Source organism: Pelobates fuscus, chromosome 1 (assembly GCF_036172605.1).
Source record: "Pelobates fuscus isolate aPelFus1 chromosome 1, aPelFus1.pri, whole genome shotgun sequence".
In the NCBI taxonomy this organism is placed as follows: Eukaryota; Metazoa; Chordata; class Amphibia; order Anura; family Pelobatidae; genus Pelobates; species Pelobates fuscus.
Window position 1 is genome coordinate 445,670,088 of NC_086317.1, and position 23,028 is coordinate 445,693,115.

The 23,028-nt window shown below is 40.3% G+C and overlaps 1 protein-coding gene across 1 annotated transcript in view; it reads right to left on the minus strand.

Annotated features, from left to right (window-relative positions):
* Positions 1–23,028, minus strand: part of ATM (ATM serine/threonine kinase) — a 96,974-nt gene that overhangs the window by 29,581 nt on the left and 44,365 nt on the right. Inside the window, exons 30-46 of the mRNA XM_063430122.1 lie at positions 22,764–22,941; positions 22,130–22,294; positions 20,468–20,600; positions 20,163–20,258; positions 17,879–18,050; positions 16,768–16,909; positions 14,816–14,992; positions 13,752–13,929; positions 11,579–11,666; positions 10,611–10,769; positions 7,449–7,557; positions 6,115–6,203; positions 5,306–5,408; positions 3,543–3,691; positions 2,688–2,792; positions 1,929–2,048; positions 1,133–1,367 (exon numbers count right to left, since the gene is read on the minus strand). Coding sequence (XP_063286192.1) covers positions 1,133–1,367; positions 1,929–2,048; positions 2,688–2,792; positions 3,543–3,691; positions 5,306–5,408; positions 6,115–6,203; positions 7,449–7,557; positions 10,611–10,769; positions 11,579–11,666; positions 13,752–13,929; positions 14,816–14,992; positions 16,768–16,909; positions 17,879–18,050; positions 20,163–20,258; positions 20,468–20,600; positions 22,130–22,294; positions 22,764–22,941 — 2,398 coding nt within the window. The remainder of the gene's footprint in view (positions 1–1,132; positions 1,368–1,928; positions 2,049–2,687; positions 2,793–3,542; positions 3,692–5,305; positions 5,409–6,114; positions 6,204–7,448; positions 7,558–10,610; positions 10,770–11,578; positions 11,667–13,751; positions 13,930–14,815; positions 14,993–16,767; positions 16,910–17,878; positions 18,051–20,162; positions 20,259–20,467; positions 20,601–22,129; positions 22,295–22,763; positions 22,942–23,028) is intronic.

Genomic DNA, 23,028 nt, shown 5'->3' on the forward strand with positions numbered 1-23,028 from the left:
TGGTGGCAACGCCCCAGGGTTCAGGAATTCTGGAAGAGGGTAGTGACCCTGAGTTCAAATTCTACAAAGGCGACTGCCCCTTTACCCCATGGGCATGCCTATTGTCCAGACCGACTGATGGCCTCCACAGACACGAGCAGAAGCTGCTCAACACGATATACCTAGCAGCACAGAGAGCCCTAGCTTAACACTGGGCAAACCCCGACATACCCTTAATAGGTCAGGTGATCACTAAAATACGAGACAATCACCTCATGGACAGGCTGACTGCACAGGTCAGAAACACCACCGCCACTTTCCAGAAAGTATGGGACCTATGGGAGCAATACGACACTTAGGTCAGAGAGACACCGTGCCTACATCAGGGGGTAAACAGCCTCCCACCGGTGCTAAGGTGGGTAACTGGACAATATCCTGGTTAAGACAGAAAGTGATACTCCAACAACACCAAACTACTACTCAGATGGGACACAAACAGATTAGCCCGCTGCCAGCTGAATCGGAGGCCGAATAAGATTTAGGCACAGAGATACCACTCACAGCACTCTATGATGATGTGATAGGGTAGTGATCTTTTGAATTGTATTAGCAAACTAGGTACTTACCTATTGTTACTATGTGTTACAGTTTAAACGTACAGTTATTTCCTTAGAAACTATTATACTAAAAAACCATGACGGACCACAAACAGGCAAAACATGGTCATTTAACAACATGCATAACCTAACATGTAAACCTTTGCCTTCTGTGTCAATATTTCATTGTAATCTGAAACTATTGAAGCTTTTGCACAAGCCATTGCTTTACTAATGTACCGCAACATTATGTCATGGCAAAAATAAAGATTAAAAAAAAAAATACTTAAATTGAGAGGTGCCAGATCTCTCCTTGCAACATAACTACTACAACACACTGTCATGTTTTTGGTGTGTCTGAGTGTTCCATTAAGCTGAACATTTAAGAAACATTGTATTTGTAACTCCATTTTTCTAAGCATAATTAATAAAGTCAGGATTACCATTCTACAGCCAAGTTATCAGTGTTTAAAGCATATCCAGAAATCTTAGAATCCTGACATTTTTGTGAGGTTAATGGCAGTTATGTTTTCGATACGGTATAAACCGAAAGGTACCTGTGTATTTCCAGCAATTCTAGCTAATTTGGAGAATTCCACCAGGTGCTTGGTGAGGATGGTTTTGAGGCAGTCCTGACTGCAGCTATTTGTCTCTTTTTCAAGCATTGTCTCCAAGATAACAGATCGAAGAGCCATGACCGGCTCATGGAAGCCAAAGTCGCTGTCTTTGAGTAGCTGGGATTGCCTCTGCCACTTCGTGTACGTCTCATTTAAATCATGATCAGTGACCGACCTGAAAACAAAATACAATCCAAGCATCCAAGAGACAATACAGCTCAAATCAGCTCATCTTAAATCTTCAAACTTAGCAATTTTTTTATTACTGCTTACATTCATGCGGCTCCATTTTTCTGCTCTACCAGTTTCTAAATATAAATACACATTTTTATTTTTTATAACAAGATATCTGCTCAATGAAGCCAAGGTTCATATATCAACCATTCGGAAACAGTGGGTGTTTCCCACCCTTCAGCAGTGACAGTCCAGGATAAGATATATGACATGAAATCTTTGACAACAATGACAACAACACTAAATGACATCCAGCTATGGAAGTTGTGGGCCCAATATATGCGCAGGGATGGGTGTCTTTTATTGTAATCTTTGCAAAATGTTAAATATTGTCAAACAAAAGTGTTCATTCTTACTCAGTAGGTGAATAGTTGCAAAACACAGATCTGTCTCTTCTATTCTTAAATGTTGATGTATTTATACAATTACATTCTCATTGCAAAAAACATTATATAATATAAAATAACATTTATTTAGTGAAAGTGATTCCACAAGGACATACCTGGAAAACACGTGACTGACATTTGCAAGTTCTCCAATAGCTTGCAGTCTACTCAGCGCTGGGTAGAGAGAGTACACAGACTCCAGGCTCCCTTTGCACAGTTCTTCCACTTGTGTAACCCTGTACTCAAATCACAAATAATTAATTTGTTTTCCCTGAATCCTTATATTCTCAGGCACTTGCCAAGAAAGAAAAGAATGACAAGCTATTAGTCCAGCAAGTTATCCTGTGCATAAAGGTCAGAAATTCAAAAACAAATCAAAGCAAAAACAATTATGCAGGCTGTTTTTCCGTATTTCTTTTTACAATAATCCCATAATATATGAAGATAATTACAGCCAATCCAGCTGTAAAATTATTCAGATATCTGTAATGTCTTAATCTACTGTAATAGTTGCTGGAAGTAATCAGACAGACTGCTTTATTTCCAAACAAAATGATCATCTTTTTAGATTTAGACTTCAACCACAGCCTGGGAACTGATGTTTGATGAAATTGCTTATAGTGATTGAATATAGAATTGATGTTCTAAACAAATGGTCAGCAGATAATTCTGGGGATTTCAGCCCAAGAAGGGCCAAATTATATACAGAACCTTACGAGCATTTAGTTTTTATTTATTTGTATGTCTATATATAAACCCCTAGATCTCTGTAAAGATTGGAAGATCTCCTTACACCCAATTATTTTAATAGCAGCAGATCATTATACTTAATTTCATAATTGAAAAGTGATCACTTCCAATTACATTTTACTTGCCTGGCAAATTTAAGGTGATCGTGGAAGACAGAAAATTCTTTGTCCCTCAAAGACTGTATGGAACGGTAGAGCGATTCGTGATAGCCAGGTCCGGCAGCATCATGCCTTAGTGGGAGGTAGTAAGTGCACATTGTATAATCTATTGCATTTACAATCAATTAAAATACCGTGATAAGAATATTGTTGTTGTAACGGGTCACTTTTAAATCCTCATGTGACGTGTAAATGTTAGATCTAAAATTACCAACGTAATGTCATAAACTTTAACATATAATTACTGGAAATTCTGATTTGTTTTAGAATTGAGATATATATATATATATATATATATATAAAATCTGTGGCACGAATATCAATTTAAACAGCTTGCCAAGCACTAAATAATAGGCTTTGTCTTTGTATAAATGAATGAGAAGATATGAGCACCTTTGTGATGTTATATCTCCATATATAAACATTGGAGGCTTTCCTAATCACACTGTGTTTAAATAGAGCATCTAATGATTTATCCTTGCTCTGTGACTGTAAGCCTTGCACAATTTAGACACAGTCAAGATTCATTAAGGCACACTAGTTCTCGGTTCACTACATGTTATTTGGCTGGTTAAGTTGTATTTCTAACAAATAATGGCATTAAATACAGCCACACTCCTAGAGGAAGGGTAAGCCAAAAATACAACAGGTATTTACGTATATGTGTGCATTACATTGGCTATTAAAAATTTAATCTCTTATTGCAAATAGTAATAAGAAAAAGACAGTATTCCATTAACGACATATAAAACGGATTTAAAATATTTTTTTCTTAATTCTATATTTCCCTTTTTAAACTCTGCTCGTTAATATCATACATACCTGATGGGTGGGCTGTCATCCCATTGCATGTTCCTCAAAGCAGCTTGGTAGCGAATTTCATGGAGCTCAGCTGACCATTCTGCATTTTCACGGTCAAGCCCTCGTAGGTAGGTAAACAGAATGTGGCATAAGCCGAAGTTCTGCAAAGCCTGTACAAACCATAAAACAGAGGCTAAATAACAACTAATTACTCAATCAGAGGCTCTAAAATGCAGACGTATTGGAATACTCATGGACTTGAACTGCATTCACATTCATTTATTTAATTTTTAGGCGTGAGTGTTGACTATAAAGGCACCCTTGAAGAATGTATCTGTTGGTCAAAAATGCTAATTTGTAAATTAAAATATGTTTCAGGTACAGGTCTTATTTAAATAATATCCCTACCGAAATACATATGAGCTGTTACTATGACATGTCTGTTGTGTTTCCTTTTGAGATATAGAAAGTATTTATTTTATGGCCACATTTAGTGTAAGCCCATAAGGTTACATTGGTAAGTCCAGGTACCAATTTTAAGTGCTCATGGTGTTTGGAGTCTGTATGTTCAGCATTCCGCTATGACCATCCTACTTGTATCATATCCACCAAGCTGGCAGTGCCCCCAAATTAGGAAAGCCTAGTGTAGGGTCACCACTTGGGGATCTGTCCCCACTGAGCAGTGAGTTAAATCCTTCAAATAAATATTAAACATGCATATGATATTAATTTTTTTTTTGTAATTCTTTATTTATTGCAAGACAGGATGACAAATACAGCACATACATAACATCCGTTAACTTTATACAGACACGTATTAGTATATGTTCCTCAACCAACAGTTGTATATGTAAAGGCATCTAAAGCAATGTTGTGAGTGGTATAACATGAAGAGTCCGTAGATTGAGGTCTTACAGTTTGTTTATGGTCCATCTTGAGATTGTGCCACATCCGACAATCTGCCCTGATTTTTTTATATAAATAAAAGTAAAATGCGTACAACCACGTCAACGTTTTCAGATTAAGATAGGAAAGTTAGTTAATCTGTGATCGCCACCCCCTCAAGGGTGCCAAATAGCCTTGTGGGCTCTAGGTTGTCTTGTACCTACCCATAGCGTCCCAGTAGTAATTCTACGCTGCCGAGTAGTTTGAGATGAACCGGAAAATAAAAGTAAAGTTGAGCATAGAGAGAAGAAGAATAGTAGGGTAGGAAAAGGGGGAGGGGTAAAGAGTTGGGGGGGGGGAGAAAATAGTGTCTAGGGGGGCCGACCACCATGCCGCACGTGGGACGTCGGCAAGTCAATTGGCGCTATTAGGTATATTTGCTAGGGAGATTCAGCGCAAGATTACCTCCTAGGGGAATCCTGAAAGTTCCCCTAATTGGAGATATGTGCTATATGCAGCTATCTTTCATTATCTATCGTGTCATGAACGATACGTGTGGGGGACTGAGCCCACCCCGTCCATCCCTTATTCGCTAGCTGCGCTGGCCATCCAAGTTCTTTCAAACTTGTTCAGCGTCCCCCGAACCTGTGCTGTCAGTTTGTCCATGAGAAAAGTGTCTTTAGTCTTTTGTATCACCATGGGTAGTGTGGGTGTTTCCCTCTGTAGCCATACCTGGGCCAGAGATATGGTATTCATTTTACAAGGTTTTGTAGCGATAGATAGATGAGCATTTTTTTCCCCCTAGAAATAAATTTAGTGTCCACAATTTACATTCAATGTTTAGATTCATATGTTCATGGGAGGCGATATGACAAGTGGAGATCATGTTGGAATATTACCTGCATTATCCCAGCTTGACGGGTAGCTTGAGGGAGATCTGACTCTACATCATAAGTAAGCAAGGCATTTTCCCACTTGGCCTCGTGCTCATAGGTCCGGATTCTGTTTCAAGAAAATTAAGTAGATTGGTATAAACGCAAATTAGCAGAGACAGACAGCACAAACTAGGATAAGCCTGGGAGTTGTGCCGTCAAGGTATTTAACTGAAATTAAATAATGAAACATACTTATTTGGTATGAAGGTTTCTATATACATGAGAAATCAGCAATTGTCACTTCTGATATCGTCTTATGCCTTGGTACTACTGAACAATTTTTCAATATCCTTGCCTAAAAGTTACGTGCCACCACACAAGTGCATGGGCATGAGCATTTTGTGTTACATTCACTGTATGGCAACAGACAGGAGAGTCAATAAGGAGTCTGTTGGTGTACTTATTTAAGTGTATATTTGCATGGAGTATCAGTGTTGGTGTAATTTTGGATGGGATTTATGGAATGTCAGTAAGCAACTGACATTGGAAAAGCTAGTGACAACTCCTCTTTTTTCTTCCATACTTCCCATGTAACTAGCCATCCCGTAATAATTTCCCTCATGCACCTCCCTTGTCAGGTTTCTCTATCAAATCATCCTCTAATCTAGTCCTCACCTTTACCATTTTTTTGTAAATGTATTTATAAGACTGTTCCATCTTAATAATATCTGCCTTTGGAATGAAGGGTTCCGATAGAAAAGAAAAACAACTCTTACATGAAAGGCTTCTGATATGGCCACAATTCCTAAATGTAATTCTAGTCACTATCTCACCTTGCAAGAGCTTGAAGCATTTTTCCTCCTCCGCAGCCGTATAAGCTATCAGGTTCTCCAATACTTCTGTATATCTCCAGTAACAGATCCTAAAATACATATAAATGCATACAGAAAATATTTGAATCTGGTTACACTGCCAATCTTTTTATGTGACAAGATGACATGTGGCAATACGTTGTGCATTTTATGTTTTTAATTCGAGTTTCTAATATTTATTTTTTCTTTGGAATTAAGTTTGTCCATGCTCTCCCTGATCCCTGCCAATAAACTGTTCTGTAGAATATACATTTACTATTCTAACCAGGCATAGTCTTAGCGGTTCTTTTTAAAAGCCATGAGATGGAAATTAAGAGGGTCTTTTGCTCACAGTGCCCAAGTGACCATCGGTCATACTATATTGACATGTCATAAAAATAACTAAAATTTATTTTTAAGCTTACTGTGTCATACAGAGGAGACTTGGGTGGTATTTTGGTGCTAGACTTCCCATGTTGATGGAACCAATCTGATGTGCTCATGGAAAACTATCTCACCATAAAATCAAAAGTGAGGTATGGCTAATTTCCTGAACCTCTGAGTGGACACCAAACCACATTGTTTTTTTTGCCCTCCACCTCATCGCAAACTATGTGGAAGAATGGGTAGGGGCAAGTTGTTTTTTCCGATGTAATGCAAACTCTGCATTTATACCAGGCAATTAATTATGATGGCTAAGCAGAATTATGCAAAAAAATGTATTTGCAAGCCACGATAGTAATTATTCTGAAAACTGATAATGATCTTGATACTGACTTCTGAGCATAACATATTCACTCCTTTCTTTCTCTCTTTATAAACCCAACAGGTATTAAAGGGACACTCCAGTGCCAGGAAAACAAATTGTTTTCCTGGCACTGCAGGTCCCCTCTTCCTCCCACCTCCCATCCCCGGTTGCTTAAGGCGTCAAAACCCCTTCAGTGACTTATCAGAGGCAGCGATGATGTCCCTCGGTGCTGCTTCTTGGTCCGCCCACGCTCTTCCCAGTCACCACGTCAGCCGGCCGAGGAGACTGATCACGCCCGCCGACGGGGGAGACCTAATGCGCATTAGACCTCCCCATTGTAAAGCATAGTGTGAGGACGTCCAGCGACGCTATAGCACAGAAAATCTGTGCTATAATCCCAGGAGTGCCCTCAGGTGGCTGTCTAGTAGACATCCAATAGAGGAGGAGTTAACCCTGCAAGGTAATTATTGCAGTTTATAAAAACTGCAATAATTACAGTTGCAGGGTTAAGGGTAGTGGCCAGAAGTGGTCTGGGTGCCTGGAGTGTCCCTTTAAACTCTGTTCTTACCTGCAGACTTATCCCCGTCTCTTCTTTGCTTTTCTCACTTAAACTGGTTATCATCATAACTTGACTTTCCTCTTCAAATTTAAGACTCTTTCGGGCACTGGTCATCGACCTGTTCATGAGAGAAAAATGAATAAGATGCAATATTATAAAGAAGGTGGAAAGAGAAGGAAAGGTTCTAAAGGTATTGAAGTGGAAAGAAAAAAGAATGGATTCTACAGATGTGAATGCATGGACAACTAATTCTACTTGTATGGAGAATGGAAGGAAAGAGAAAGGATTCTGTAAATGTGGAAGGTGGAATGAGTGAGAATGGGTTCTATTGGTGGGAAGGGAGGAAACAGTGAGATAGGATTCTACAGAAGCAGGAATAAGTAATAATGTATTCAACCAGTGTGGAGGGTGGAATAAGTAAAAATTGATTCTTCCATTAATAAATGGATACAAATGGATTCGGTGGGGAGGGTGGAATGGATAAAAATGGATTCAATCGATGGGGAGGGTGGAGTGAATTAAAATGGATTTTATAGGTGTGGACGGTGGAATGAGTGGGAATATATACTGCAAGTCTGCAGAGAAGAATGAGTGGTGAAAGCTTCTACAGGTATGGAAGGTATAATGAAGTAATGTCTCAACATTAAATTTAGTTTAAACAGTTGAATGTGTTTTATAGACATGCTCTTAAAAACAAGGCAAAGATTAATTGAATGTAAGCTCCACCAGTTGATTTCCACTTCTAAGGGCTGGTGGATGGGTGGGAGAGAGGGAGGCAATTAAGTCCATTCATTGCACTATTATTTGTGGGTTTTTTTTAAAATAGCATTTATGAAATATGTGATTAATTACTGGAAAAATCAGCATTTACATGTACAGATTGCAGTACACAACTACAGAAATTATATGTATATTTACACAATTAAAATGTTTTATTTTATTGGGGGGCGGGGCCGGGCCGCCGGGCCGACCAGACGCCATCTACATGAGCTCCGGCGTTGCTCAGAGTAAAAATGATCAAAATACAGATCCGAGGCACCCTAAAGCCGGGTAACCAGTCAGCAGAGGAAGAGGAACTACTCCGGCTACCTTTGGAGGCCGACGGGATGACATACCATAAGCAGGGTGAGCCAGAGAGGCCATGCCAGACCTACACGCGGCTGAACACCCGACCCGGCCGCAGTCAGCACACGCGGCACAAAGCCACAGCCCCGAGACATCAGCACGGGGGACAGAACTGCCTAATGTGGGCTTACCTCTGGCCCGGGGCACAGCCCTGCCCCCCCCTCTCGGCCGGCGGGGGTTATCCCGGCCACATGGCGGTGACCGGCGCCTCAGGGGGAGCTCCCACATGGGGCGCATGATGGCCGCCTATACTGGCAATAAGCTGTATGAAGAACAGCAAGCCAGCAGGAGTGGAATCTGGAAGAGAAAACGGAGATACCCCGGGGAGCCACGCAGACCCTGAACTAGCAGGGACAGCTTACCACTGGCAATACAGCCCGCAAACAGCATGGGCGAGAGGGCCCTACAACCAACACGAGGAACATCGCCTGCACCTGCATAGAGCCATTTCAGCATCCCACATAGGTGGAGAAGGCAAAACGTGAGAGACCGATAATAAGAGCAATACTCACCAGGGGGAGCTGACCTGGACGGCCTGTGCGGAATTTGGCACTATTGAGTGCCGGACAGACCCACCGGGATTGCAACTGGCCAGCAGGAAAAGTGAGTGCCCTCACCTCTGGGTATGTGGGGTCCCCAGAGAGCTATGTCCCTGATGCCGCGAGCCCTGTGGGGCGGGATCACGCGGCCCTCCCGGCGGACCGGTGGCTGGGAGCGGCGAGCACCGGCCCCAAGAGTGTGGCCGGCACCAGGAGAGACATTGGGACACACGCTTCACTGAGTCTGAGGCGGCGATGGGGAGGTGCAGGGAGTGGGTAGCCCACGGACTCTAGGTGTGGGGGTCAAGTGGACTGATTCAGCTCCCGAGTGCCCACGGCGCCGCGGAGGACTCGGGTGCTGGGCTGGAGCAGTCTCGGGGGGGACGGATGGAGACTCTAGGTCTTGGGTGACACACTGCGACCGCACCATGGGAGGCCCTCCATGGACTGACATCAAAACTGGTCTTGCTCCCGTATTGACTTGCCGTTATTTTCATCCCCTCTTTTAAATGTTTGTTTCTATCTGCCCTAATGAGCATTCTCTATCAGCCTGCTTGTTATTACTAAGTGCAACAGGACAGCCTGTACAACAATAATGTTTAACATGATTATAATGTCATTGCAGGACCTGCTCGTTAACCACTGCTTAGGCTATCTGGGCAAATAGCTACATAACTGATATCCACATGCATTCACCTCCATTAAGGACAGCTCTGCTTTTCAATTGCTGTAATTCTTATAGTTGATATTTGTGTACACACTCCTAAATATAGAAAGCCAGAGATGAGACGCGCAATGAGCGACCAACGCACCTACTATAAGTTCTTGATGCATATTAAGGTTTTTTTAAATTCATGACTGATGCGAACATTTTCTCACCATGTCATATAGACACAGTTTAAGCTGTTTAGCAACCAGCAGCAATTGCATGTTTGTATTACTTAGAATGGCTAAAATGCCCTTACAGGGGCTAAATTATACTGTTAACTGTTTAGTCACACAGCCGTATACGTCACTGCTACATTGACATACTAGAGTGACTCTCCGCATTAGCTCTAGTATGCATAAGTCATCTATGGTTGCTTATTAAAATGGCCAGACGATAGCACAACGTTAACCATTACGCCTCAACCTAATCATAGATATAACTATGCTCATTGAGGCATATATTCGTAAACTAACAGCTCTGATGATATTGCACTCAATCTGCGACATGCTTATTCAATACATTGAGACGCCTGCCTTTTATAATACTGTTGTTATATACGATTATTGTACTACACGTTGTATTACATTCTCAGAAATGCTTGTTTATTCTGATATATATGCCTCTGCGCAGGCAACCACATACTACATTTATCGCCTTAAATTGTGCCTGCTCAAGATCTTTTGAGCAACCAATAAAAATATTCAAAACAAAATGTTTTATTTGTTCATCATTTACAGAGATAATTGGGGATAAAATATATTAGTGACTTAAATTTAATGAAACCTATATCTAAGTTACCTTGCTCGTTGCTCTCCGTCAAGTTTTATCTTGTCTGCGTAGATTTCAGCGTACCGTAAAGCAGTGAAGTGAGCGGCACAGGACTGGACTGCCATGGCCACCTCAAGGTAGTTCAGATCCAGCCAGAAATTGTCATCAAAGGCTGTTCCTGATACTGGCCTAGATATCAACATATCAGCTTGTTAAGCATTACCAAAAAAACAACTATGTAAGTTTCTTAAAACAACAAAAGGTTCATTAAAGTAAGAAACTACAGTACATACTATTACTACTAATCGACAGCCAGTGCAAGGTTCAGAGCATTGGCTGAAGGTTAAGCCTTCCTGACCATTGCTGCGTCCCAGAGGAGGAAATAAGAGGTAGAAAGGCGGAAGGACAAATTTGGGTTAAACCAAGTAACCAGTAACTCCAGCCCCCATTATAACTCCACTCAAGAAAATCCTTATGGGGCAGGAGTCAGCCAGGATTGTTTCTTCAATTACCTGAAATATACCTAAAAGTGCACACACTTGTGGTTTATAAGCGTATGTTAAGTTTTCTTAATCTTCAAGCTCTTCCAATTAATTTTTTAGGGACCACTTCATGTTCGAGGTAATCACGCAGAGCTTGATGACACAAAATGCCACTAATACTTCTTCGAGAAACACTTAGTTCAAGGTTTCTCTAGGAGACGTATTGAATTGGCATGATTGCAGTGATTGCTACATTTCTGCCATGTCTCTTCAGGTCATCTGATTGGATAAAAGTCACGAACGTTTAGCAGTGCATTAGAGAAAAATTTGGCTCAGAAGCTTATCTTGTAATTCTGTCCCAGCGCTGAAACCAAGGTACATCTTATGGAAATGTTATTAAACAAGGGGAAATCACATACATTTATTAAGAATAAAAAACAAACCAAATTATAATCGAAAATATATATATATTTTTAAAAAATTTCTTTAAAAGAGAAAAGGGCAACACAAATCTACCTTCTTTGTTTTCTCAAGTATTCAACCACGCTTAGCATTGTACGCCTTGAGGCAATATCCAGAGTCCCCCTCGCTAAGCAGTCAGACTCTGTGTAGAAAGAAAGGAAAAGGAATTACGTACAAGATTTATCAGTGGCCATGTTTTTTGCTGTATGTAATAATGTAACACCACATTCAAGTAAGAAGTGGAGAGCAGGTAATGCTTCTATTCTTTCAGGAAAATTAACTAGTCAATTAAACTCATCATCAGATACAGAGTTATGCCAAATGGGTAACTTAAAGTTCTAACCCTATAAGTAACAAATGTAAGTCCTCTCTACAATTTATGTCTGCAATGAATATGAAGCACTAGACTTCTATTTATTATATTGAATTCACCCTACCCTATACTGAATAAGTAGGAAGAAAAGATTCATGAGATATTTTGATGAAGGTGGTGACGTAGTTTATTTCTGAAAGAGAAATGAAGGTAAGTGATAACTTAGAGGTGGCAGTGGCAAGTATTAGTAGGCTATTTGTTCATTGTCTATTAGGTAAACCACTGAGTGTGGTAGAAATATTTGACTTCAAGTGGTGGGACAGCAGAAGTGGTAGACCTGGTTTTCCCGCCTCTGACACCGCTACTCCAGCTTCTTTATGTTTCGGTGGACCACAATTCTCCCACACTCCCCGACTCAACTGTAAATGCGGCGCTGTAGGCATCCTTCTCTCCCCTCAATGTACCTTTTAACCTATTCCCCCCCGGTCATCCGAGGCGATTCATTGAACAGTTTTCTTCCTGGCTACCCCACTTTCTCTCCTCTAGCACTCCTTCCCTGATGCTTGGGGACTTTAACATTGTTCTTTCTCGCCTTGACTACTGCAATCCCCTTCTCTTACATGTTCCCAGGTTGCAGCACTGCAATCTATAATGAATGTGGCGGCGAGGCTCATTTTCCTGTCTGCCCGCACATCCCACGCCTCCCCCCTCTGTCAGTCCCTACATTGGCTTCCAGTTAGATATACGGCTCAATCTAAGATTCTTGTGCTTGCTTACAAGTCCCTACATAATGCTGCTCCAACCTACCTATCCTCCCTAATACACAAGTATGTCCCGTTGAGGCCCCTGCGCTCTGCCGAAGACCTAAGTTTATACTCTGTCTGTACTCCCACATTTGATGCTCGCCTCCAAGACTTCTCCAGGGCTGCACCTTTTCTGTGGAACTCCCTTCCCTTCTCCGTTAGACTTTCACTCATTCTCCACTGCTTCAAAAAAAATCTTTGAAAACACACTTCTTCAGGAAAGCATATCAATTAAACTGTTAGCGGGGTTTCATTCCCCCCCTCCATGACTCTTCTCCTGCAACTGTCAACAATAACCCAAGTTCTTAGTGAATAATTTTCTAGTAACCTATTACCCCTGCTTATATCTTTTGTGTCACTATACCCTATTCCCTCCAGCATGTAAGCTCATTGAGAAGGGCCCTCAACCTCTCTATTCTTGTGTGTCCACTGGTCTGGATACAATTATGTGTCTGTTAGTCCACCCATTGTACAGCGCTACGGAATTTGCTGGTGCTATATAAATAATGAAATAATAATAATAATGCTCGACAAGAGAACGCATATGTGATTTATTGCTTGTGGAGGAAGAGAAGAATTGGTAGATTACGTGTGCTGGGAGACAGGTAGTGGTAGAGAGCATTTACTATAAGACAGTAAGGGACACATTGTGTCAGAAGGAATAGATTTCTTGTGTGTTCAGAGAAGAACTGGTAGGTTGCTTGTGGTGATAGACAGCATGCGCTTGAGAGTATTTATTGTTTTATTTTATTTTAAGTTGTATTTATTGTATTAACTTATTTAAGGCAGTCAAGCGATACATTGTGTTGGGAGAGAGGACATTTTCAATTGCTTCTGTGGTAAGAGTACACGGATAGGCTACTTTTTGTGAAAGTAGGAAAATGGATCTCGCAAATAGTAAATGAGGGGAAGTGTTATAAAGTTTGCTGTGAGGTGGAGTTAGAACTGTGGGAATTTCAGGGTTGTGATTTTATTTGCTGAAAAGAGTGTAGCAGATTAATAAACTGGAAGTTGCATAATGTCATATTATTCAGAGACCAATCTAATTCTTACATAAACCACTGTTGTAATTGCCATATATGAACACAGCTCACAATAAGAAGATAAGCACCTGAATCTGAGCTTGCTGGTGTAGCTGATCTACTTGTGTTTGTTGCAGACCGACAGCATGATGTGAAAAAGCCCTGGATATGCTTTGATAAAAGTTTTCTCCAAGTTTCATTGGAGTCTTGAAGCAGAATATTATGGAAGAGATACGGCAGAACAGCTTGACAGAAGTCTGCTTTTACCTGCAGAAATCATACAAACAGTTAAAATGCACACAAATACTTCAGTTGGACTCAAATGCATCAAGTTTAACCTACCACACATATCTGTTCCTGCTGTAGATTCATAAGAAGGCGAAAAACCCAAATTTGAAAATATTTCAAACTAACAAAAAAAGGAATACATAATTTGTAAAGAACCCTTAACTCTGCTTCAAGCAAAATCTCCTTTCTTCAAGTCTAAATGGGTCATTATTCTCCTCTGTACAGTTTTCATTATGAAATGTTACCAGAGAACTGTTTCTATGATATTATGTATATATTGTTATTATCTCTCTTTTGAGGCACATTTTCTTCTAAAGTAAAAGTTAAGTTCAGAATTTATAATCTTTCTTCATAACTAAAATTCTCAATTCCCCTTAATAATTTTGTAGCTTGTTTCTAAATTTATTTAAACAATGTGCCCACAATTGCATGTAACATATTCAAGCCTCATTCTTACAACTGATTTATATAGAGGCAAAATTATATTTAAGTACTATGCATTAATGTGGTAGCAAATAATGAATGATATTACACATTGTTGTGTAATCTGTTGTCTATAACTATTCCGGAGTCAGTCTTTTGTGGTTTTCCCTAACTACCCATATTAAATCTCATCTCCCATTCATTTTTCTGTTCTGTACTTTGCTGATAATGTGTAACTTTCTGTTGTTCTTTATTTGCCTCATTATATTCTCTCCTTTGTCAATAAAACTCTTTTAAAACAAACAAACAAACAAAACTGCCAAAACAGCCTGCCCCAGTGTTACCGATGAGGTTTAAATTATTGAGATTGATGTATAGCACACATCTGCAAGGCACCAAAGGACTAGTAGCTCACATAGTTAATGATCCAATATAGACTCACCTCGCACATTGGCTTTAGTAACAGAAGAACCTCACTTTTCACGCCACCACTGTCTAGAACTGCGCATGTCAGGTTTTTTAACCAGCTCTCATGGCTGTCATTCTGGGCTATCCAAAGACTGGAGTCATCTAAGATTTCCAAAGAACTTTCTGTCTCAATGCCGTCTACTTCCAGAAACTAGAAAACACGAATACAAAATACACCTATGCCTCAAAATACGCAAGTCCATGCAGGTCAAGATTAATAATATAAATAACAAATATTCTTAATCCATTAACCGATTTATGACCACATTATTTTTAATATGGCGGGTGCAGCTAACACAGTGTAAATCATGATTTAAACTCAAGTATACTCAAGTATATGTATAACTAGCATATTAAATAATTTCAAAATGCCACAATCTCCAAGTACCGTAGTTTGCTTTATAGTAGTATAAAGAATACTAGAATACTGCAGTAAAACCTCCTCAGACCTTTCTGACATTATATAAGTATTACTGTCTTTAATTTATTCCCATTGTATTCAATATTTTAATAACTAATATGCATTTACGCTGTCATGTGCTGCTACAAAACAGATATGCAAAATATTTTCTAAGACATTCATACTATCTATAATGACATCGGAAGCATTACAGCTGGTAAACAGAAAGAAACTGTATTTGCTTCGATTATGAATTTGTTTCAAAGTGAGAGTTCAAAGTGAATCTTAATTTAAATTGTAGCCAAACTGAAAGCGCAGCTGAATTTTTCGACTGGGACTATTTTTTTGACCTTTAAATTTACATTCAGTAAATTCAAAATTTAAGGTCAAAATAACTGTACTGGAAAATTAATTACTTAAGTCAGCTAATGTTGCCTTGAATTTGAAATTGAAACAAGGGTCTTAGTCAAGGGTTACTCCAAGCACCATGACCACTTCACTGATTTGAAATAGTCGTGGTGCTTGAAATCTGTATATGCAGCATTTCCTATACAGAGATATTTAATGATGCTCCACGAGGTGTACCTCCACCCCTGGCAGGCTAATGGGAAGGCTAATGTCAATTCTGTGAATATTCTATGCAGCGAGTTTCATTCCTTGTCTGACAGCGCCCGGATGGCACTCTCAGCCAATGAATGAATGGTGGGATCAGCATCTGGTTTCTGCAGATCTCCAGAAGCAGGATACATGTCATAGGCCATTCCAGGAGGCTTAAATAAAAGACTATCTGCTGCAAAACGGCTTGCCCCATTACCGCACAACTCCTGGCGGGCTGCAGTGGTTATGATGCGCCCCATTACCGCACAACTCCTGGCGGGCTGCAGTGGTTATGATGCGCCCCATTACCGCACAACTCCTGGCGGGCTGCAGTGGTTATGATGCGCCCCATTACCGCACAACTCCTGGCAGCTGCAGTGGTTATGATGCGCCCCATTACCGCACAACTCCTGGCGGGCTGCAGTGGTTATGATGCGCCCCATTACTGCACAACTCCTGGCGGGCTGCAGGGGTTATGATGCGCCCCATTACCGCACAACTCCTGGCGGGCTGCAGTGGTTATGATGCGCCCCATTACCGCACAACTCCTGGCGGGCTGCAGGGGTTATGATGTTAGGAGTAACCCTCTAAATTAAATCGTTACCAATACATACACATATATATATATATTGGGAATCGTATACCTCTGCATATATATATATATATATATATACGTGATTCAATGCATAACAAATATAACGTTTCTCAAAATGCCAGAGCCATAATCAGAAAAGTCTAGTACTAGCTTTGCATGTGCATACACATGGTTAGATTAGTTATACATGATTTGTACTAGACAGGTAGATTTTGCAAAACCTATATTTTGGTTTATGCTGTTATTAACATAATATACAACTAGATATTTTTTTAGCTGCAGAGAGTAAGGAAATGAAATGTACATTTAAAAGAGAACAACCAAACAGACGCACCTTTTTCTTAGCAATGCGGAACGGCTGCAGGTATGCCAGCATGGGATCCCCACTGTCTTTATATGCATCCCAAAACAAGGTGCCAGTTTTCGTGGCCAAAATGTTTTTTAAACAAGTTGCAGCCGCTGATCGGACCTGGATACTAATGCAAGAAGCACAAACAGAGAGTAATGGATACAGTATTTAGCCTGGGTGGTGGGCAAGTGAGAAAGACATTGTAGCTTTGTTATAGACAGAAATACCATCAAAGTAGCTTTAAAAGGATGATGTTAATATTGGTCAATCCAGGAACTTATTTGACTCTATCATTGTCTGACAGTGCTCTGCAAACACTCTTAGCCAGTCAATGAATTGCTACATTCTACATGAAAGCAGTGCAGGGGACCCAGGTAAAACAATGCAAAAATAATAAATCACACTGAGATGGCACCAGGGCACACGAGGCACCAAGTCATTAACTCGCTGACCTGGTATCCCACGATTTTCACCTACTGGTATAATTTGACGGATACTGCAATTTCTACGGACTCAAACTTATATACACTGAACAAAATTATAAACGCAACACTTGTTTTTGCCCCCATTTTTCATGGGCTGAACTCAAAGATCACATATAACACAGATTTAGACAGATTTGTGAACAATATTTGAGAGAAATAGGCCTTTTGTGTAAATAGAAAAAAAGTCTTAGATCTTTGAGTTCAGTTCATAAAAAATGGGGGCAAAAACAAGTGTTGCGTTTATAATTTTGTTCAGTGTATGTTTCTTTGCATTGTGTGCAGAGTGCTTTGGACGTTTTTTTTTTTTACTAATTTGAGATTTAAAAAAAAAAAAAACGCAGTCAGAGGGTTAAAGGAGAACGAAGAGGTTATGGTACTTCAAATGTTCCTTTTTAGAACAAAAATGAAAGTCTTTATTATAGAAAACCATGCACCTGGCTTTAAATAATACTGTCTATTGTGGAATATGCCCTTTTAAAGGTTTATGACTGGTTACATGTTGGCAGAAATGTGAGTAAATGACTTTTGTGACATTGACTTTCATCCCACATCAGTCTACATACAATTTTGTCACTGGAAGAACAAAGGAAGCTTGGAACAGGGATACTCACCAGTGGTCTGTCATGGCATTATTTATTAATGTCAGGATGACAAGCACACACTGAAGCTCATTGTCAGTGAAAACCTCCATGGCTTTGAAATATACGGGGTCCTTTCTGTGCTGGAGTGCTATAGTAGAAAAGTCGATAGGCCCCAATTCACCAAGGCAACTTCCAACAGCGTCTGTAGATACAAATTGAAATTTGTATTTTCTTTATTCTAAATTTCTTAAATAGTTCAAATGTCTATTAAATGTGATGTTACACCTAGACAAAATAACTGGGCATTTCAGCACTTTAAGAAAATAAATTCCTTCTTCAATCGTTTTACATAGATAACACAAAAATCCTCTTTCTAAGGCTAATTCCATACAACCATATCCACATCCGTGAAAAAAGAATACTGACTAAATAAAATATGTAACGAATACATATATGTGAATAGCATGGAACATTGCTAAATTTTAATAATAAGGTAAAAGTATACACTAGCTACCATTTTATCACAACTAATATATGCTTGACAGTTGCACTGTAAAGTCACTGAACAAATTACCTTATCACAAGCTATGGCCTCAATTTAATATTCTTGGATAATATTTTCAAACAATGTAATATTTTTGGACAAACTTTAGTTTAATATTTTGAAAAATAGATTAATATCTTGATAGTATATGATATATTCATTTATACTTTGATATTTAGAAAAAAATGTTTATCTAAAAACAGTAAATCCCCGGGCTCGTCGGGCACAACATCACCGCTTTTGCACTAACTCGTCCTACCCTCAACTATGGGGCTGGGGGACAGGCGAACATAGCTTCTGGCGAAACTTGAGGGCGGACCACAATACTGGCAGGAACTGGCACAATACTGGTATGAATGGCGGGAGCGGGGGACCATCCTCCGCACACAGAGACACCAGACTTACACATGAGGTCCGCAGGGAGTTGATCATTTTCTCACAAAATTACACATCCGAAATGGTAACCGACACCGCACTACACGACCAACACTGCACGGGCCTACACGGGAGAAAGCTTGCATATATGGTGAAGGAGAACAGGGCACGCGGGGCACATGCCAGCCCACATACCACATGCACCCACTCATACCCCTGAACGTCTGGTTCCTCATACATACACGAGGCTCGAGTGGACAAAAGACGGCATACCCGGGTACCAGGGATCCTAGGGGGATACTAGCTAGAGGGAACACATCAGCCACCGGCCTCAGTGGACGCATGACCTGACAGCAGGCACTTAGGCAGTTGGAAGGGACAGGGGAACAGACGATCTACTGGCCCCACCCAAACATTGGCCAAGCACACGAGCACGCCACCAACGCGACACATCACCCCCCCGCAAAGCTACCCTTCATGTAACCGCACAACACCCACTGGAGGGACCGGGGGGGGGGGGGGGGGAGAGGACACAAAGTACACCCCAGAGGGTGTGCGGTATTACGGTCAGTAGGACTATGCTCATGGCCTCACCTGCGATACCAACTCCGTTCTACAAGATCCAAACCTCACCTCGCGCCTAAGTTCATTTGACCCCTGTTTTGGACGCAGTCGGATAGGTTGCTAAATTACCACCGATGGGCTATAATAATCCACACGACCCCTTATTTGGAGCCATGACAACCACATTCGCCTTCCTTACTTATTACTCCCTGCAAAACGCAACTGGTATTGACAAACAACACATGGGGGGGGGGGGGAGGGGGCGGGGGTGGGGAGAGGTAGGAGTTCGAATATTGACCATTAGAGAAATTATATCTACGACGTACGTGACCTGCGTGATTGCATACCGATTCCAAATGATATTGTTAATGTTATAAATTGACGGGACCTGCGTGTCCCACACGAAGTTTACTTAAGGTTGAATAACAAAATGAACAACAAAATATTTCAATAAACACATATTTACAAAAAAAAAAAAAGAAAAGAAATTAGTTCAGGTAACAAAATAAAGTAAATCCATGTATATGCATATTCTGCTAGCTAAAAACACATTTATTATTCTGCATGTTAAAGGGGAACTTTCACGTCTCTGGAATGTACACCACTGAATAAAATTAAAAACAGTAAATCATTTAGAATGTTTATTCAAAAATATAACACTGAGGCCCATATTTGAAATTAAATGTAGGGACTTTTATCATAGAGACTTTGTAATATTTAAATAGTTCCTATGTTTTTCTTTAGTTTCTGAATTCAATTCTAAAATGGACACATCCAAAACAGCAGACGTATTCAACATTAGTAAACTGCTTGATGTTATACACGGCTTACCTAAAACCTCTTTGCCGTTTTCATGATGGACAGCACACTTGGCAAGCTGTAGCAGATTAACCACAAGTCTCATAATAACACTTTCTTGTGGATTAACTAACAAAAACAAAAACAAATTTAGACATATCGCACATCTTAAGTAAACCTTTATTAAAAAAACAACAACAACAAAAACAACACTGATTAGACAAATTTATGGTGACGTGACAGATGATCAGAACTTCTGCATTATGAAAATTTACAATTTCCAAAACCAATATTCTTTTTGCTCAAGATGCACAATGAGAATTAGATGGGCTCCATACCTTCGAAATCTCTAACAAGATCTTTCATCTGATCCTTATGTTGCTCCAATTGTTTTCGTAAGTCATTTAAACCTTCCAGCCTCGTCAGAGGAAGAGAATCACTGATGCTTACAGACAGAAAATGGTTTACTTCCTGAAAGAAAGACAATAGGAATCTCTAGATTGTAAGCTTGTCTAAAGAATGTAAGCTCATTTGAGCAGGGTCCTCATCCACCTATTTTCCTGTCAAAATGTTGACGCTACATAAACACAAAAAATAATAATAAGGCTAATAAGTAACTAATCATCTTTAGAGTGCCTTCTTCTTCATGGAGCTCTCAACCATACCTTATAGACTTAAAGGGACACTGTAGGCACCGAGTAGTGAAGGTGGACCCGAGCCAGAGCCAAAGGACATCAGTGCCGAAACCAGGCAAGTGGCAGAAGGGATTTTTAACCCCTTCTGCGCCATAGGAGGAGGTGAAGGGGGCACCTTAAAGGGGAGGGAAGCTGTAGCTACAGGAAAATTAGTTTTTCTTTCTGGCACTATAGTTTCCCTTTAACCAAATTGGAAGCATAACAATATGTTTTACTGCAAGCATGTCAAACTTGCGGCCCACAATGGATTTATTTGCGGCCCACCTGCCCTGGGCCCACTTTGTGTTGTGGCTGCGACCAGCCGCAAGACAGGAAAGATAATTTCCTGTCTAATTCTTTTCTTGATCAGAGAAGAGCAAGGCTGGAACTGGAGGAACCTTCCTGCAAAGTGTGTTAAATTGGGGGGGGAGAGGGCGGGGGCTTGTATTAATTTGTGGGAGGTAGGGTGCAGTGTATTAATTGGGTTGGGCACAGTGTATTCATTTGAGGGAGAGAGGGGGGCAGTGTATTAATTTGGGGGAGGGAGTGGGACAGTGTATTAGAGTGGTGGGAGGGAATGTATTAGAGTAGTGGAAGGGGCAGTGTGTTAGATTGGGGGCAGGGCAGTGTATTATTTTGGAGGAGGCCTGTAGGGCAGTGTATTAGAGTGGTGAGAAGGGGGGGTAATGTGTTAAATTGGGGAGGGAGAGGGGAGTGTACTAAATTGAGGGTGGGAGGGGTCAGTGTGTTAAATTGGGGGAGGGGGCAGTGTAAACTTGGGGAGGGAGGGGGCAGTGTATAAACTTGGGGGAGGAAGGGGCAGTGTATTAACTTGGGGAGGGATGAAGGGGGCAGTGTATTAGAGTAGTGGGAGGGGGGCAGTGTGTTAAATTTGGGGGAGGGCAGTGTATTAAATTGGATTTGTATGCAGTGTATACATGGGGTGGAGTAGTGTATTGAATTTGGGGGCAATATATTGGATTTGTGGGCAGTGTATTAGAATGGGGGAAGGGGGCAGTGTATTAGCTTGGGTCTGCATGGAGGCACTGTACTTTTCAAAATACAATACATTTCTATGAAAACTGTTGCAGGGATGGATGGCTTGGGTCTTTTAAGTTAAGTTTTTTGTTTTTTTGCCGTGAGATCTTAGTATTATGAATTAAACATATCATTCTTCAATGAGGTGAGCTGGTGATGGATGGGTATGCGGGTAGTAATAATAAACCAGCCACCTATGCATAGGACAAAGTGCATTCATTATCAAATAGAATGCCTTTAAATCATGACCATTTCACATTGCACCTGTACAACAGAGAAGGCTAATACCTGTAGAAGAGTGTACGGGCCTCGACTGTACTTGATTCTCTGATGGACTTGGCGCAGTTCCTTAAAGATAGGACAATCCGGGAAAGGGTCCAGTAGTTTAATTGTATGGTAAAGATGCTCATTGTCCTTGTTCTCAATCACCAGGAAGGTTAACAAGTCACACACCTGAATAATAGTGAAAATGAGCAGCAGGTCATTAGTTGGCATGTGTTGCTTTAAATAAGTATAGAAACCTGTCCACAAATAAAATTTCCATGACGCAAAACATGAACAAGTGACACTATTGTGCATGCCTGATATTAATAGACAAATTGTTTTTGTGTGTATTTTTTTTTTATTTTTTTATATAAATAGCTAAGATAAAAAATAAATGACGAAAGGAGAAACAGAACATCAATGCAAACTTTTGGAAACCATATAAAAAAAAAATATGTATTTCAAAATGTTTGGATTTATGAAAACTACAACTTTTATCATAAACAAAAGTCAATTGTAAGAGTTATTCACTAAATGGGGATTACAAAGAATTGTAAAGACAAACAATATTATTCAGTAAAGATGCAAGAGTTCACTAAAGTGACAGCTTAAACTATGTGCATGCTATTAGCTCTGGTATTGCACTGAATGGATTTACCTGTGTTTGAATTTCAACCTGGCTGTTGGCCAACGGGATCAGTGTGCCCACGACGACGTGTAGGTGACTCTCTAAGGCGTCCTTGCAGTAATCAACAGCCGTTTGACAAACACGGTGCAGAAGGTCAAGGCACAACAGAAAAGTGCGTGCAGTGACTCCATCAACAGAGTGGGAAACCCTATCAGATAAAAGTGTAGTAAGATATAAAAAAAAAAATGCCAATATGGAATTATTTCTAGATTTGTATATTAAATTTAAAATATTT